Source organism: Erinaceus europaeus, chromosome 10 (assembly GCF_950295315.1).
Source record: "Erinaceus europaeus chromosome 10, mEriEur2.1, whole genome shotgun sequence".
NCBI lineage: Eukaryota > Metazoa > Chordata > Mammalia > Eulipotyphla > Erinaceidae > Erinaceus > Erinaceus europaeus.
The window spans coordinates 114,653,528-114,671,468 of NC_080171.1; the positions used below are offsets into that span (position 1 = coordinate 114,653,528).

Here is a 17,941-nt window from a genome sequence, read left to right on the forward strand (position 1 = left end):
CCCTCTCTGTCTTCCCTTCCTCTCTCAATTTCTCTCTGTTCTATCCAAAAATAATAGCAGCAGCAACAACAGCAGCAGCAACAACTATGAAAAAAAAAAGGCCTCCAGGAGCAGTGGATTCGTAGTGTAGGCACCGAGCCCCAGAGATAATCCTGGAAGCAAAATGATGTCTCAGGCTCCTCACCTGCAGGGGACTCGATTCACAAGCAGTGAAGCAGGTCTGCAGGCGGTATCATGTTTTCCTACCAAGGAGCCAATAGTCAGGTCAGATGTGTGCTGTCAGCAGTTGTGTTCCATCATGACAACACACACAACTTTGATCACTGGTCAGAAATTCTCGAAGCAGGGCCAAGTAGTGGGTCATCCATGTTAACAAGGCACAAGGACCCCAAGTTCAAGCCCCCATTCCCCACCTGTAGAGGGAAAAGCTTCCTGAGTAGAGGCATCTCTCTTTCTCTGTCTTTATCTCCCCTTTCCCTTTCAGTTTCTGTCTCTATCCAATAAATAATACATTTCTAAAGATCAGTGGAGCTTGGATGGGATATGCTGTTACATCTCATCCTGCTTGCTTGACCTTGTGTCATCAGACTTCTACTTGTTTCAGTCTCTTCAAAACCCCTTGTGTGGCATAACGTTCAGTTCAGATGAGGCTGTAAATCAGCACCTTGTTGAGTTTTTCACTGATGATGAAGACAGGCTCTGCTATGAACAAGGAATTATGATGCTCACTGAAAGACGGCAAAAGGCTATAGAACAAAACGGGCAATATATCACTGATCTTTATTTATTTATTTTAAAGATTTTATTTATTTATTCATGAGAAAGATAGGAGAGAGAGAGAGAGAAAGAACCAGACATCACTTTGGTACATGTGCTGCCGGGGATTGGACTCAGGACTTCATGCTTGAGAGTCTGATGCTTTATCCACTGCGCTACCTCCTGGACCACTATTTATTTATTTTTTAAAGTGGTGGATTCTTTTTTTTTTTTTTAAAGATTTTTTTTTTATTTATGAGAAAGATAGGAGGAGAGAGAAAGAACCAGACATCACTCTGGCACATGTGCTGCTGGGGATCATACTTGAGAGTCCAAAGCTTTATCACTGCACCACCTCCCAGACCACAGATCTTTGCTTTATATTTTTAGTTCTTGCCTCCAAGGTTATTGTTGGGGCTCAGTGTCTGCACACTATGAATCCACTGCTCCTAGAGGCCATTTTTCCCATTGTTTATTTGTTGTTGTTGTTATTGTTGCCATTGCTGTTGTTGGACAGAGAGAAATCAAGAGAGGAGGGAAGACAGAGGGGGAGAAAAAGGTAGACACCTGCAGACTTGCTTCACTGCTTGTGAAGCGAACCCCCTGCAGGTGGGGAGCCGGGGGCTCAAACCAGGATCCTTACGCCAGTCTTTGCGCTTCATGCCATGTGCACCTAACCTGCTGTGCTACCACCGGGGCCCCTGGTCTTTGTTCTTTATATACATTTTATTTAAGGACTCTCCAGACAGTTTTCCAAAGGGGCTGCACCAGTTTGCATTCCCACCAGTCCCTTTTTCTCCACAACCTCCCTGCATCATCATTTCTTGTTTTGTTGTTGTAGGCCATTCTCACAGGTCTGAGGTAGAATTTCAGTGTAGCTTGAGTTTTCATTTTTCTTTAATTACCTTTATTTATTTATTTGATAGAGATAGTCAGGAATTGAGAGGGAAGGGGGGGACAGAGAGGGAGAGGGACAGAGAGACACCTGCAGCACTGCTTCACCACTTGTGAAGCTTTCCCTCTGCAGGTGGGGATCAGGGGCTTGAACCTGGGTCCTTGTTCATTATAACAGGTGCGCTCAACCAGGTACCCCACGACCTGGCCCCAAATTTCCATTTGTCTAATGGTAAGTGGAGTATTTGTTCCTGTCTGTGAGCCATGTGTATCTTATCTATTCAGTCTTTTTGCCCACTTTTTAATTGGGTTATTTTTTTTTCTTTCGTTGAGCCATATGATTTCTTTATAGAGGTTTGATAACAATCACTTGTGTGATATGCAAAAACCTCCCAAGTACTGGTTTGCCTTTCCACCCATCTCAGGGGATTAAGTTACAGTGAGCCAAGCTGGCCCTCATAAGACCACACTAGAATCTTAAACAATTATTTATTTACTTTATATTTTGCCTCCAGGGTTATCACTGGGGCTTGGAGCTGGCACTTTACAAACCCCTGGCAGCCATTTTTTTCCATTTTATTGGACAGGACTGAGAGAAATTGAGGAGGCCAGGTGGTGGCACACCTGGTGAGCACACATGTTGCAATGTGTAGGGACCCAGGTTCGGGCCTTCGTTCCTCACCTGCAAGGGAAAAGCTTTGCGAGTCATGAAGCAGTGTTGTAGGTGTCTCTCTGTCTCTCTCCCTTCCCCAACATCCCCTTCCCTATCAATTTCTGGCTGTCTATTCAATAAATAAATAAAGATAATAAAAATTAATATATATATTTAAAAAAGAAATTGAGAGAGGATGGGGAGATAGAGAGGGAGGGAGAAAGACAGACCTGCTTCACCACTTGAGAAGCTTACCCCTGGCAGGTGGAGAATGGTGGCTCGAACCCAGGCACTTGTGCTCTGTACTATGTGCACTTAACCAGGTGCACCATTGCCCAGCCCCCAATAACCATTTGTTGTTCAGAGGCTATAAGTCACTCCACATATATTTTGGGCTTATTTCTTTTTGTGATTGATTTCTAACTTCATACCCTCACAGTCAGAAAAGATACTTGATTTCAATATTGACATATTTATTAAAGCTGTGTGTCCCAACACATTGGTCAATCCTCCAAATTGAGAATATGCATTCATATCTTTTAGGATGAAATGTTCTATATATATCTGTTAAGTTCGTCTGTGACTTCATGTAAGGCCTCTATTTTCTTTTTTTTTGTTTTTAAGATTTTATTTATTTATTAAGGAGCAAGATAGGAGGAGAGAAAGAACCAGACATCATTCTGGTACATGTGCCGCTGGGGACTAAACTCGGGCCCTCATACTTGAGAGTGCAATGCTTTATCCATCGTGCCACTTCCCAGATCATAGGCCTCTATTTTTTTTTTTAAGATATTTTAGATGTTAAAGATTTTTTTTTAATTTTTAAATCTTTATTTAGTTATTCCCTTTTGTCAACCTTACTGTTTTATTGTAGTTATTATTGTTGTTATTGGTGTCGTCGTTCCTGGATAGGATAGAGAGAAATGATGAGAGAAGGGGAAGACAGAGAAGGGGAGAAAAAGATAGACACCTGCAGACCTGCTTCACCGCCTGTGAAGCGACTCCCCTGCAGGTGGGGAGCCAGGGGCTCAAACCGGCATCCTTATGCCAGTCCTTGTGCTTTGTGCCATGTGTGCTTAACTCGCTGCGCTACTGCCCGACTCCCAGATGTTAAAGATTTTTTTTAAAAAGGTTTTTATTTATTCACTACCATAATCCAGAGCTGATCAGTGCTCTAGTAAAAATAATAATAATAATAATAATAATAAGAGATGGGGATAGGCACACAGTGTATATGTGAGAGAGTGTATCACTGGTACAGATGATGTCAGACAGCAAACTCAGGATCCCATGCTTTGAGGTCCAACACTCTTACCATTTCTCCAACTCCTGGGCCAGTTTGCAATTTTCAAAAAAAAAAAAAAAATCATTATTATTGGATAGTGACACAGAGAAATTGAAAGGGGGTTATAGAAAGAGAGAGACACAGAGACACACCTGCAGTCCTATTCACCACTTGTGAAGCTTTCCCCCTGCAAGGCGGGGACCAGGGGCTTGAACCTGCATCCTTGCACACTGTAATGTGTTCGATTAACTAGGTGTGCCACCACCTGGCCCCCATTTTTTTTTTAAACACAAAAAGAAGGTACTGATGAGCAGAGTTGGGCAGTCGTTGACTACGTGGGTCATACTCTGTCTGTAGCCGCAGGGGCAGTTTAATGACTGCCACCTCTCCAGATTCAAAGGAGGTCTCGAAACTTGACATCAGGCTCAACCTGACGCTGTTGACTGGCTACGGAAGAAGGGCAAACGCTAGAAGAAGAAGAAGAAGAAGAAGAAGAAGAAGAAGAAGAAGAAGAAGAAGAAGAAGAAGAAGAAGAAGCAGAGTTGGGGATCTAGCTGGAAAAGCAGAAACCGTCTGGTAAAATCCTCATGCAAGAGTTGCCGCTAGTGATGGCTTTGACATCTGCTTCAGCACCACTGGCTACCTTGAAGCTGTAGTGGTCTGTCCCAGTGCTCCCAATTATTCATTTGGACTCCAGGTTACAAGTGAAAGAAATTCTACTTAATTTGTTTCAGCAAGAGATGGAATTTGCTGGCTCTGAAACTGGAAAGTAACTAAGTAACACTCAACACTTGGACTTACTAACCATCTCTACCTTGCCATTTCTCAGTTGTCTCCCTTGTTTGTCATCATCTAAAGTTCCTAGATCATCAGTGAAAGCATTTGCTAACCCCTGGACTTTTTTTTTTTTGGCCTCCAGCGTTATCACTGGGGCTTGATGGCTGCACTACGAATGCACTGCTCCTGGCGGCCATCTTCCTTCCATTGTTGCTGCTCCTGGATAGGACAGAGAGAAATTGAGAGGGGAGGGGAAGACAGAGAAAAAGAATGGAAAGAGAAAGGCACCTGCAGACCTGCTTCAGCGCATGTGGGGAGCTGGGGCTTGAACCTGGATCCCTGCACCGGTCCTTGTGCTTCGAACTATGTGCACTTAACCTGGTGTGCTACTGCCCAGCCCCCTCCCTACGGACTTTTTAAATCACCCAGCAGAAAGTGATTCTCCTCTCCATTACTTCAGTGGAAGGGGAGGAGCTGAGTTACACTGAATGAATCTAGATTACCTTTCTGTATCTCCTGAACCAATCACTGGCATTATGTAATTACAACTGAATTAATTTCTCAACGCCCAGGTTTAGGTCAGAAGCCCAGCTTTGGGACTAAAAGATTAGTTAATATAAGTCAAATCAGAGCTGAATAGAGAACAAATCCTCCTCATCTGATTTATTTATTTTACCACAACACTGATCAGCTCTGGATTATGACAGTGCAAGGGATTGAACATGGGACCTTGGAACCTCAGGCACAAGAGTCACTTTGCATAACCATAATGCAACTTTCCCTGCCTGGGAACAGGTGCTTCTAATAAAAACTGTGGCATTATTGAGTGAAGAGGCATAACTCCAGGGAGTGAAAAAACAACTGGCATGCCTCACTGCACCCTATCCCTGATACTTGGCTCATTTCTTCTCTCTCTCTCTTTTTTTTCTCCCAAATAAGTGTTGGGGTGAATGTAAGCAATGAATATCCACTGAGAAGCCTCCCCAGTCCTTCATTTATTTATTTGTTACAAATCTGGCTTTTACACATACACACACACACACACACACACTATGGAAGCATTCTCCAGTGCCTTTCACATGGTGTTCCTGGGCCTCTATGCATACTAAAGCACCCTCCTAGGTGAGGCTCTTCCGGGCTCCTACAAGAGCCTACACGACAATGTTTTCCGTATCACAGAATCACCAGGGTGATTCAAGTAAACAACAGAAGGTGCTCATGGCCACCTGGTAGAGCATACATGCTACAATGCTCAAGGACCCAGGTTGGATGGCGCTCCTGGTCTCTAGCTGCAAGGGGAAAGCTTCACGAGCTGTTAAGCAATACTGCTTGTGCTTTCTTTCTCTTCCTTCTATTATTTTTTTTAAAAATTTTTATTGGATAGAGACAGCCATATATCGAGAGGGAAAGGGGTGACAGAGAGGCACCTGCAGCCCTGCTTCACCACTGGTGAAGCCCCCCCCCCCCCAGGCTCGAGCCTTGTGCGCCGCCACCCGGGCCCCTCTTCCTCTGTCCCCTTTCCCTCTTGATTTCCTCTTTCTAATAAATATTTTTTAAAAGAACAGAAATTGAGAAGAAGGGGGGGGGGAGAGAACAAGGGAAGGGAGAGTGACCTGCAGCTCCACGAATGAAGCTTCCCACCTGCTGCCGGGGACTGAAGGAGGCTTGAACCCGGGTCCTCGCGCAGGGTAACGTCCTGGTGCACTGTAACATGGGCTCAACCAGGTGCGCCTCCGCCTGGCCCTCCAGCGGTGCTTTCCATCTTTTCAGCGCGTGTGCTCTATTCCACTTTACAGGAAATAGGTTCAGAATCAAATGCAAGCGCTCTTACTGGGATCTCACGACTGTGCAATTCCGATCCTGAGAAGCCCCCTTTCCCGGAACAGTTCGGACTGGCCCGCTCGCCAGCAACCTCCCTTTCACCCACACCTCTCCCCTGCCCCGGGAGCCTGTCCAGTGCCCCCGGCAACCAGCAGCCCCCGCACAAGCAGGGCCCGCGCCGAGCAGCTTCCGGCCCCTCCCGCTCACCTCGCACAATGCAACGAGACCGGAAGCCTCTCTTCCGGTGAGGAATCTGCGCTCCGGAAGTGAGTCATCCTGCCAGAATCCAAGATGGCCGTAAGCGCATCCCTCGCTATTGTCAGCGGGCCCGGAGTCCCCCCTCCGCGCTAACCCGGAAGTTGCCCGCTTCTGCCATGGCTGCCACAGGGGGCGTGGCTTCCGGCGGTCAGCACTTGAGAATCGCTGCGGCCGGGTCGAACGGAGGTGGTGGGTGACAGGCGCTCCTCCCCCGACGGCTGGTGTCCAGGCGGGAAGGGCGGCCACCAGCTCGCTGTCCCGCGGGGAGCCAGAGTCGTACGGGGGATGGACGAGGCGAAGATGGACGAGAATGAATGGAGGTATCACGGCGAAGGCAACAAGAGCTTGGTGGTGGCCCACGCACAGGTGAGCGGCGGACGGTCGGTGCGGTCCCCGGTCCTCTGCCGGTCATTGGTTCCGCGTCCTTTACATTCCCCCCACCCCCACCCCGTGGGCGACTTGGGGTCCCGCACATACTTTCCCCCCGGTGTTGGTTCCGCACGCGATCAGCATCCTCTGCCCCCCCCCCCCCCCCAGTCCCTCCGCCGCATCCCCTCCGCCCGGTCGGTGCCGCGTGTTGCCTTGCAGAGAGCTGGCAGAGGGGCCAGGCGCCTCCGGGGGCGCGGGCGCGTGGGGAGCTCCGTGCCTGGGATGCTCACAGCCGCCCAGGACCAAGTTCCACCTTGGGAAGGTTCCCGGAATCGCCCTGGCCGCCGCCGCCGCTGTTCTAACGCGACACCGCGCACAGGTTCTTTTGAGACTTGTTAAAAGGATTTCATTTTTCTGAATTCAAGGAAGGTGAGAGTTTCATCAGAGACTTCAGTGAAGAGTCCCACTAAAGACGGCCTGAATCCAGGAAGAGAACATTCTGGATGTGTGTGAGGGCCGAGGTCTCTGTGAGGTCTGATATAACCAGGCAGGAGAGAGAAAGAGAGAGAGAGACAGAGAGAGAGAGAGAGAGAGTGTGTGTGTGTGTGTGTGTGTGTTGGGGGGGCGGGGGAAGCCCGCAGAGGCGATAGGTCTCTCTGATGGGTCCTGAGCAAGGGAGTTGGAGTCACACACAGCTGCCCCACTGCCTGTCTGAGGCTCCTTTCAACATTTTGTGAAGTGGAGCTAGTAACAGAACCCCTTTTGTGGGGAGTTGCTGGAAAGATGAGATGAGCAGAAGCTGGATAAGTTGTGCCTAACAAGCACTACTGTCACTTTTCTGGCACACATGAAGAAAGGCAATTCAGAGGTTTAGAGCCAAATAGCCCCCCCCCCCAAAAAAAAAAAAAAGACCTATATGGCAGTCCAGGTTGGACCTGCATGACCTTGGTGGAGGCCTGTTATGCTGTTCCTGTGCTGTGTGCTTTGGGCCAGCTGTAGAATAAATTTCCATCCATCGGGTAGCCCCTATTTTCTGCCTTTGCACTTTGTGACCCATTAGTAGAGCCAGGAAACTGAAGAACTGATCAAGATCTTGAGATGAATTATTAATGGGCAAGGCATAACCTGAAGCTGCCCTTCCCTTGTGCAGTCTACTGGGTCCCCTTGTGTTTCAAGGTTGGGCAAGGCATCAATAACTGGCATGAGTCCCTTTTGTTGTTGGGTTATTTGGGTGGATCCTTCCCAAAGCAAGTATCAATATTTGTCTTCCAATTCTCAAGTAAGATAAGAATGGATGTTGTATCCACATTTTATATAAGACTAGGTCTTATAGCGCAGGCCATGTATTATTTATATTTATTTAGATAAAGAGAGATTGAGAAGGGAGGAGTGGTAGAGAGGGAGAAACACCTGCAACTCTGCTTCCCCTCTTGTGAAGCTTTCCTCCTGCAGGTGGAGACCAGGGGCTTGAACCTGGGTCTTTGTGCACTGGAATGTGTGCATATAACCAACCAGGTGCTCCGCCACCTGGCCCTGGCCATGTACTATTTCAAAGGTAGGTTCAGATGAAGGAGCACATCCTGGACTAGAGTAAAAAGGGTATTTAGGTTGGAAAATCATAGAGTCCAGGCACCTGACTGCTTTCTTCACTATCCCTGAAGCATCTTTCTGCCTCCAGGATAACACCACCACCCTCTAGCCCCCTGCACACATAGTTTGTGTGTGTTTTTTCCTTTTAAAACTTGACCAGATTCCCTGGACCTGTGTTCATTCTTTATTTTAAATTTGCTGTGCTGGGTGGGGGAGATAGCATAATAGTAATGCACAGGACTTTCATACCTGAAGTCTGAGGTCTCAAAATTCAGTCCCTAGCACATATCATAAGTTGGAGCTGAGCAGTGCTCTGGTGGAAGTCCATCAATAGAAATAAGTTTGCTGGGAGTCGGGTGGTAGCACAGCAGGTTAAAGCACACGTGGCACAAAGCACAAGGACCAGTATAAGGATCCCGGTTTGAGCCCCCGGCTCCCCACCTGCAAGTGAGTCACTTCACAAGCAGTGAAGCAGGTCTGTCTTTCTCTCCTCCTCTCTGTCTTTGCCTCCTCTCTCCATTTCTCTCTGTCCTTTCCAACAACGACGACATCAGCAACAACAATAATAGCTACAACAATAAAAAACAAGGGCAACAAAAGGGAATAAATAAATATTAAGAAAAAAATTTAAAAAATAATAAGTTTGCTGTACTAAATTCACTCCTGCTTGGTTATTGTTGGATCATTCAAATTGAAAATTGTCATTGCCCTCATCTTCTAAGAGAATGTTCCTACCTTATGAAATGGTTGAGCAAACAAGGCTAGCGTGCCCTCGGTTGTACAGAAGCCTTCTCGTGAGCCTGGGCAACTAGGGAGGGGTAGAATTCCTGGCTGGTGACTTCCAGACCCCACCGTAGAAGAAGAGAAGGTGTGTCTGGTGGGACAGTGAGGTGGATGAGGAGAATAGTAGTTGCTGCCTACTCGGGATCGTGCGTATGCATAACCTCTGCCCAAGAGCTGGGCCTGTTGTTCAAGCCACCTCTTCCTTTCAAGGGAGAGAGTGCTGTTCTAGGTTTTGGGTAAGGCATCATTTACTCGCAGAATTGAAAGTTTGTGCTCCCTCTCTCCGGGAGACAGAAGATGTTTTTTTCTGGCCAGCCAGCCCCAAGGTCTAGCATCTGCACTGACAGAACACTTGATTATAAGGAGACAGAGAAAAAAGAGAGAGAGAGAGAGAGAGAGACACTTGTAGGAACTGGGCTAGGAAATGGCAGAGCAAAGGCGTATAGGGGGGCCTGGCCTGAGGTACATGCAGGGCTGGGTAGTCAGAGGATGCTGTGAGACCTGTGTGCGGAACTGTTGTTGACAGGCCACTGTCATGTTCCTCAGGGCCTGTCTCCACAGAGGATGAGGGGCACTCAGCCTGGTCCCCAGCATGTCTGTGGTCTGTACTTACTGCAACCAGTCATGTTATCAGTTGTTTCAGCGCCCGCATCGTGCTGCTGCTGAACTGACTTTTATTTTATTTATTTATTTATTTATTTATTTATTTATTGCCTCCAGGGTTATCACTAGGGCTTGGTGCCTACATTACAAATTCACTGCTCCTGGAGGCCATCCCCTGCCCTCCCCCCCATTTTTATTGGATAGGACAGAGAGAAATTGAGTGGGGAGGGAAGACAGAGAGGGAGAGAGAAAGATAGACACCTGCAGACCTGCTTCACCGCCTGTGAAGTGACTCCCCTACAGGTGGGGAGCCGGGGGCTCGAACGAGTATCCTGGTGCTTTGTACTGTGTGTGCTTAACCCAGTATACCCCTGCCTGGCTCCCCCTGAACTGAGTTTTTCTCCCATATGGTTCCTTTCTTTCGTTTCCTTGGTGACTCAGGTTTGGGTCCCGTCCTCTGAAGGTCACTCAGTCTGGCTTGTCATTTGATCCTTAAGTGCCTTTCCTGGTGGGGGTGACTGGAGCCCGATGGCCTTTCCTGGGAACTGAGCTGCTCTCCCATGGGTGCAGGCACACACTTAACTGGCTGGTTTTTATTTGTTTCCTCTGTGGGATACATAGAGATGAGATTGCTAGCTGGGGAAACTAGATCACCACCACTCTGACACACGCAGAACTGGAGTCTCAGGTGTGTAAGTCCCACATCACCAGTTCAACAATTCCCTAAGTTGTGTTCCCAGTCCTTTTACTTCTCTAAATTGTCGCAGACATTTTTCTTCTTGACAGAGGTGAAGTGAAAAGCTTGCCAGTGACATGTTTGTCAAAAGCAAGGAGGAAGCTGCTCATTCTAATCTTTCAGGTTTGGTTTTGTTTTTCTACCTGGATTACAGTTGGGGCTTGGTGCCTGTGGGACTTCAGTATTTTATTTTTTTTCTTTGAGAGAAAGAGAGAAAGGGGAGGAGAGGCACCTGCAACACTGTTTCACCACTTTTGAAACTTCTTTGCTACAGACTAGGGACCTGGAGTCTTGAAGCTGGGTTCTTGCCCTTGGCTACTTGTGGACTCTACCAGGGAAGCCACCGCCTGAACTTTCAGGTTTTATAGCCCAAGATTCTGGCTTCTTTCTGTCATGTAGTAATGCCCTGGGGGCCCCTGAGGGGCCTGGGTCCTGAGGGACGAGGTTCAAGCAGTTATGCACAGTCTGCTTCTCTTTGCATCTTGTGTTGTAGGGTTTCTGATTTGTTGGTCATACTTTTTAATGGAGATGTTGGAAGCAAATAGTTCTGGTTCTGGGTTTTTTTGCTTGTTTGTTTGTTTGTTTACTATGGCATGTTTCCAAGTTCTGACTACTCGCTTCTCTAATTTTCTCTTTTAAATTTTTTCTTTCTCCTTAACTTAGTTGAGTCTTACCTTTTTGTTCTTTTTTTTTTCTTTTTAATATTTATTTATTTATTCCCTTTTGTTGCCCTTGTTGTTTTATTGTTGTAGTTGTTGTTGATCTCGTTGTTGTTGTCTAGGACAGAGAGAAATGGAGAGAGGAGGGGAAGACAAAGAAGGGGAGAGAAAGACAGACACCTGCAGTCCTGTTTCACCGCTTGTGAAGCGACTCCCCTGCAGGTGGGGAGCCGGGGGCTCAAACCAGGATCCTTACACTGGTCCTTGTGCTTAGCGCCACCTGCGTTTAACCCGCTGTGCTACCGCCTGACTCCCGAGTCTTACCTTTTTGTTCTTTTTAGTATTGGGGGCTAGCTTTCTCCCTCAGGTAGAGGAGGAAGAGAGATGCACCATGCCCCAGCTTGTGACTTCTTTCTATTTTTTCCTGCAGTTGAGTGACAGTGTACAGCAAGCTAGGATTTGTTATTTGGACTGTATTACTTATGGGGGTTTTCTGCCCCGTGACTGGGCCAGGAGAATTGATTTCTTCTTTCCTAGCACCAGGAATCTCTAAGGTGGCATAACTACTTGGCATTCATCATTCCTTCTTCCTTGTGATTCGAGCTCAGTCAGAACAGAAGTGGCCCTGTTTAATCTTGTCTCCTGAGAGATACATGCCAGGAAGTGTCTCTGCCTGCTGCAGAGGGCTGATACCATAGGTCACCTGTCTCGTGTTTGTCTGGACACCTGCTAGGGCTGTAAGTGGCCCGAGAGGTGACCTGGACGGCCTGGATGTCTCTGCAGCCCTTGGCGTGCTGTTTCTCAACCTGTGTACGAGCCTCTCTCCGCTGCCCGCCCTGTGCCACCACATGGAAGACACCTGCATGGAGGAAGCATCATGAGAGGTGGAGCAGTGATGTGCTATCTGTTCTTCTTGTCTCTATCAGTTCTTCTCTGTCTCTCATCCTTCATCTTAAAAACAAAACAAAACAAAACTCTCATGCCTGAGGCTCTAAAGTCCCAGGTTCAATTCCCCCACACCACTATAAACCAGAGCTGAGCAGTGATCTGGTTAAAAAAAACAGAAAACGTGTAGACATCTGATTTCACACATTCCTCGCTACTGTTTAGTGTCTCGTTTGCATGGCACCAGGGAATGAGCTCAGGACCTCACACAGACCTGAGAGCCGACCTGGCCCAGTCTTCTGTTCATTTTTATTTCTTTTAAGATTGATTTAAATTTATTTAAGAAATATTTTATTTACTAACAACATAGGGAGTGAAGGAGGATACCAGAGCTTCACTCTGGTGCATGGAATACTGGGGATTGAACTCAGGACCTCATGCTTCCACGTTCAGTACTTTACTCACTACACCACCTCCCAACCCCCCCCCCCCAACCGGCCTTTTTTTTTATTATTATTTAATTTATTAAGAGAGGGAGAGGACCAGAGCACCACTCTGGCATATGCGATGCTAGGGATCAAACTCAGGACGTCATGCTTCAGAGTCCAGTACTTTATCTACTGCACTACTTCCTGGGCCACCTTTATTCTTTTTGAAAGAGAAGAAGAGAGCTAGTTAGAGAGAGAGGAGCAATACCATGGTCTGCTATCTACAGAGCCCTTCCAGTGCCAACCATGGTGCTTCCGGCTGGTGCTGGGGTTCAAAACCAAGTCCTTGCATGGCGGAAGGCATGCATTCTACCCTGGCCCCCATTCTTATCACTCTTCCTACTGCTACTGCAAGTTTCTCTGTCTACTAACAAGAAAGAGCACAAACCAGAGCATCAAGCATCACTCTGGCATGTGTGGTGATAGAACTGAGGACCTCATCCCTGCAGACCCTGTGTTGTACCATTCAGCAACCTCCCTACCCTCACACAGGATTGTTTTACAAGGAAAGACTTTATTGTCTTTACAGTTGGTTGAGACTTGGTCTTGCAGGTCAAGCGTTTTTCTTGGAACTCTGATGAGACTTCTCTGCGGCTGCCTTAGCCCCACTTAGCGTGGGCAACTTGCATACTAATTGTGTCTTTCTGCTCACGTGGGCTTTGGTGGTTGCTTTCTCAGCCCTGTGGGTGTTGCTGGGCCCCCTGGCACAATGATCAGTGGGCACTCGAGGTCCAGAGCAGGTCAGCTGAGTGCTCCTGCTTGTGGAGACTGGCCTCGAGGCTGACCTTGTCGTTCTTGTGGGGCAGGTGAGCTAGTTTCTGGAAAGTGGGTCAGTTGACAAAGCCGCTGTCTTGAAGCAGACACATGTTGACACTCTGAGCAGAGCAGCGGAGTCCAGGCAAAAAGGGATATGCTTTTTGTGGGAGTAAGTTTCTGGAAAGTTCTTTCAAAGTAAGGTTTCTACATATCCTTTTTTCCCCTTCTATTTTGAGGGAATTGTAGTTTTATAAAAAATAATCCTTGTGGGTACCTGTGTCCCTCTGGACTTGGGAAGAGATGACTCTGTTGTTGACTGTGTTTGCCTCATGTCTGGACTTGAAGCTGAAGGAGATGACGTCTGACCAAGTCTCCCCTGCCCTGCCCTCCCTCCCTTTCTGTGCCCTGCCCTCCCTTCTCCTCCCCTTCCTTCCTTCCAGTATTTCTTTTTTGACTAAGATGGTGCCAGGGATTAAGCCTGGGACATCGGAGCCTCAAATATGAAAGTCTTTTTGCACAATTACTATGTTATCTCCCCTGGGCTGTTATTATTTTTTAAATTATTTATTAGTGATTTAACAGTGATTTACAAACTTCTAAGCTAACGGGTTTAATTCCACACAGTTCCCACCACCAGAGTTGTGTCCATCCCCTCCAGAAGAAACTTCAGTAGTTCTCCCAAGGTCACGGGTATGGGCTGACTCTGTACCTACCTACCTACTTACCTATTTGTTGCCCATTTTTTCTGCAGTCTTGCCTTCCTTTGTAAGTCACACCTACGCCTATTACTACTTTCAAGTCTCTTTCTTTTTCCCTCTTAATCCTTTTTCCTTTAATGCTTTCTCAGATTAGTGAAATAGTGCCTGACTCCCTCTGGCGTTTTCCAGATTTGCCTCCCTTTCAGTGATGGTATAAAAACAAAGATTCCTGAGGACTGGGCAGTATTGAAGCAGGCTAAGCACACATGGTGCAAAGTGCAAGGACCGGCGTAAGGATCCCAGTTCAGGATCCCAGTTCGAGCCCCCGGCTCCCCACCTGCAGGGGAGTCGCTTTACAAGCAGTGAAGCAGGTCTGCAGGTGTCTGTCTTTCTCTCCTCCTCTCTGTCTTCCCCTCCTCTCTCCGTTTCTCTCTTGTTCTATCTTAAAAAGCAAAAACAACAACAACAACAACAAAACAAAGATTCCCGACCTGCCAGCGCCCATGTCCAGCAGAGAAGCAACTACAGAGGCCAGACCTCCCACCTTCTGCATTCCATAATGATCCTGGGTCCATACTTCCACAAGGATAAAGAATAGGAAAGCTTCCAGTGGAGGGGTTGGGATACAAAACTCTGGTGGTGGGAATTGTACCTCTCTTATCCTACAGTCTTGTCAGTCATTATTAAATCAATAAAAATGAAATAACAAAAAACAGTGATTTCTGGTGACAGATGGTTTATAAAGGTCCTGGTGGAATTGAAGATCAGAGCCCTCTGGTCATCTTCCCCTGTCTTACCCCCCCCCCCCCCGGGAGTATGGGCCAGAGTTCTTTTTGGGGTACAGAAGGCAGAAGGTCTGGCTTCTATAATTTCCTTCTCCACTGGACCTGGACGTTGGCAGGGCCATCCACACCCCCAGCCTGCTTCTGTCTTTCCCTAATGGGACAGGGCTCTAGGGATGTGAGGTTCCAGGACACATTGGTGAGGTCATCTGCCCAGGGAAGTCAGGATGGAATCATAGTAGCACCTTCAACTTGGTGGTTGAAAGATAGTAAGCAGGACAAAATATTTAATAAATCGGAACCAAAGAGTAAGAATAGAGCAGATGACAGTAGGGACCCAAGGATGGAAAAAAGTTAGTGTGTCTATTTGAGGTATGTTCCTAGAGGCCTGTGACTTTAGTAATTTTTTTTTTCGATTGATTTATTTTTTTTTAAATTTTATTTCTTTATTGGGGAATTAATGTTTTATATTCAGCAGTAAATACAATAGTTTGTACATGCATAACATTCCCCAGTTTTCCATTTAACAATACAACCCCCACTATGTCATTTATCATCCTTCATGGACCTGTATTCTCCCTACCCACCCACCTACCCCAGAGTCTTTTACTTTGGTGCAATATGCCAATTACATTTCAGGTTCTACTTGTGTTTTCGTTTCTGATCTTGTTTTTCAACTTCTGCCTGAGAGTGAGATCATCCCATATTCATCCTTCTGTTTCTGAATTATTTCACATAACAGGAATTTTTCAAGGTCCATCCAAGATCGGCAGAAAACGGTGAAGTCACCATTTTTTACAGCTGAGTAGTATTCCATTGTGTGTATAGACCACAACTTGCTCAGCCACTCATCTGTTGTTGGACACCTGGGTTGCTTCCAGGTTTTGGCTATTACAATACAAATTGTGCTGCCAAGAACATATGTGTACACAGATCTTTTTGGATGGATGTGTTGGGTTCCTTAGGATATAACCCCAGGAGAGGAATTGCAGGGTCATAGGGTAGGTCCATTTCTAGCCTTCGGAGAGTTCTCCAGACTGTTCTCCACAGAGGTTGGACCAATTGACATTCCCACCAGCAGTGCAGGAGGGTTCCTTTGACCCTACACCCTCTCCAATTTTTTCTTTTTTAAAACATTTTTTAAAAAATGTTTTATACTTATTATTGGATAGAGACAGAGAGAAATTGAGAGGGGAGGGAGAGAGAGAGAGACACATCTGCAGCCCTCATGAAGCTTTCCCCCTGCAGGTTGGGACCAGAGGCTTGAACCTGGGTCTTTGTGCAATGTAATGTGAGCACTTGACCAGATGTGCCACCGCCCGCCCCGCCCCCTTTTTAAAAGGAATTCTTTAATTCTTTCTCATTTTTATTTTTCTTAGTGATAGATTTTTTGTTTTTAACCAGAGCACTGCTCACCTCTGGCTTATGGCGGTGCAGGGGATTGAACCTGGGACTTTCGAGCCTCAGGCATGAGAATCTCTTTGCGTAACCATTACGCTATGTACCCCCACCCAAAATTTTTTCTTGAGCCTGAGCTAATGTGAAGATGGAGTAGAAATACTGTCTGGGAGGACAGTTGGACCTTTACTTATTAATTTTTACTAAGGCACTGCTCAACTCTGGCTTATTTCAGGCATGAAAATCTTTTTGCACAATCACTATGATATCTCCACTGGATCCTCACTCATTAATTTTTATGAGAGCTCTGCTCAACTCTGGCTTATGCTGGTGTTAGGGATTGAACCTAGGACATCAAGCCTCAGGCATGAAATCCTTTTATGTAAACAGCTATTCTATTTCTCTGGAACTTACTTCCTTCATGCCTACATGATTCCACCTCTCCAGAAGGACTGGTTTTTACTTTTTTAGACATAGGGTCAAAGGGAGGGAGGGATGGAGGGAGAGAGAGATGGGAAAGGCTGTTGCGTTGTCTGTGAGGCTCCCCTTTGCTCCCCTTTGCGTGGTGCTTCTTATAGTGGCTGGGGGCTCGGTCTGTGTCCTCGTGCACATGGCGATGTGCGCACTCACTCGTTGAGCCGTCTCCCAGCCCTCCGTCCCTGCAGGTCACCCCCATACTTCTTGATTTCAACACTGGAGTGATTAAGGGCTAAATGTATTATCCCACTGTTATAGTGAACAGGCTAGAACTGTTTGATTTACACAGTATCCTCACTTTGGTAAGACACTCATTGTATATTTTGTTAAACTGATAAATGATACAGCATTGTGAGATGATTTTTCTCCCCAGTATTAAAAGATTTTGAGTTGGAATCTCATTGTTTTTAAAATAATTAATTTTTTGTTAGCAATTTAATATTAGCTTGCAAAATTATGAGATAACAGAGGTATAATTCCACACCATTCCCACCACCAGAGTTCTGTGTCCCCATCCCCCACCCCCTCCATTGGAAACTAGTTCTCCCAAGGTCACAGATACTGGCTGATTATAACTAACTGTTCCTGTCTCTCCATCTCTCTCTGTCGTATATTTATACATGTGTGTACAGACACACGCGCATATACACATGTACATACTCTTCTTCCTTGTTTCTTCCTTCCTGCCCTCTTTTATTTCTTTGTTTAAAATATTTATTCCCTTTTGTTGCTGTTGTTGTTGTCGTTGTTGGATAGGACAGAGAGAAACGGAGAGAGGAGGGGAAGACAGAGAGGGGGAGAGAAAGACAGACACCTGCAGACCTGCTTCACCGCCTGGGAAGCGACTCCCCTGCAGGTGGGGAGCGGGGGCTCGAACTGGGATCCTGACGCCGGTCCCTGCGCTTTGCGCCACCTGCGCTTAACCCGCTGCACTACCACCTGAGTCCCTCTTTCTTTCTTTCCTTCTCCCTTTCTTTTTTCCTTCCTTCCTTCCTTCCTTCCTTCCTTCCTTCCTTCCTTCCTTCCTTCCTTCCTGTAGCTGGTTTATGGTGATGTGGGGGATTGAATTTGGGACTTTGGAGCCTCAGGCTTGAGAGTCTCTTTGTATAACCATTATGCTATCTACCCCTGCCCATTCTTTCTTTCTTTTTTAATATTTTATTTATTTTATTTTTGAGAAAGATGCAGAGAGAGAGAGAGAAAGACACAGAAACACCAGAGCACTGCTCAGCTCTGGCTTATGGTGGTGTGAGGGATTGAACCTGGGACTTCGG

The 17,941-nt window shown here is 46.7% G+C and overlaps 1 protein-coding gene across 2 annotated transcripts in view; it reads left to right on the forward strand.

Annotated features, from left to right (window-relative positions):
* The first annotated feature begins 6,495 nt into the window (after positions 1-6,495).
* IPPK (inositol-pentakisphosphate 2-kinase) overlaps positions 6,496-17,941 on the forward strand; it is a 56,259-nt gene continuing 44,813 nt past the window's right edge. The window contains exon 1 of one of the 2 annotated variants that reach the window (XM_060200588.1): positions 6,496-6,809. In XM_060200588.1, the coding sequence (XP_060056571.1) occupies positions 6,729-6,809 (81 nt within the window). In that variant the 5' untranslated portion in view covers positions 6,496-6,728. The remainder of the gene's footprint in view (positions 6,810-17,941) is intronic. The other variant, XM_060200587.1, reaches the window with a different exon arrangement.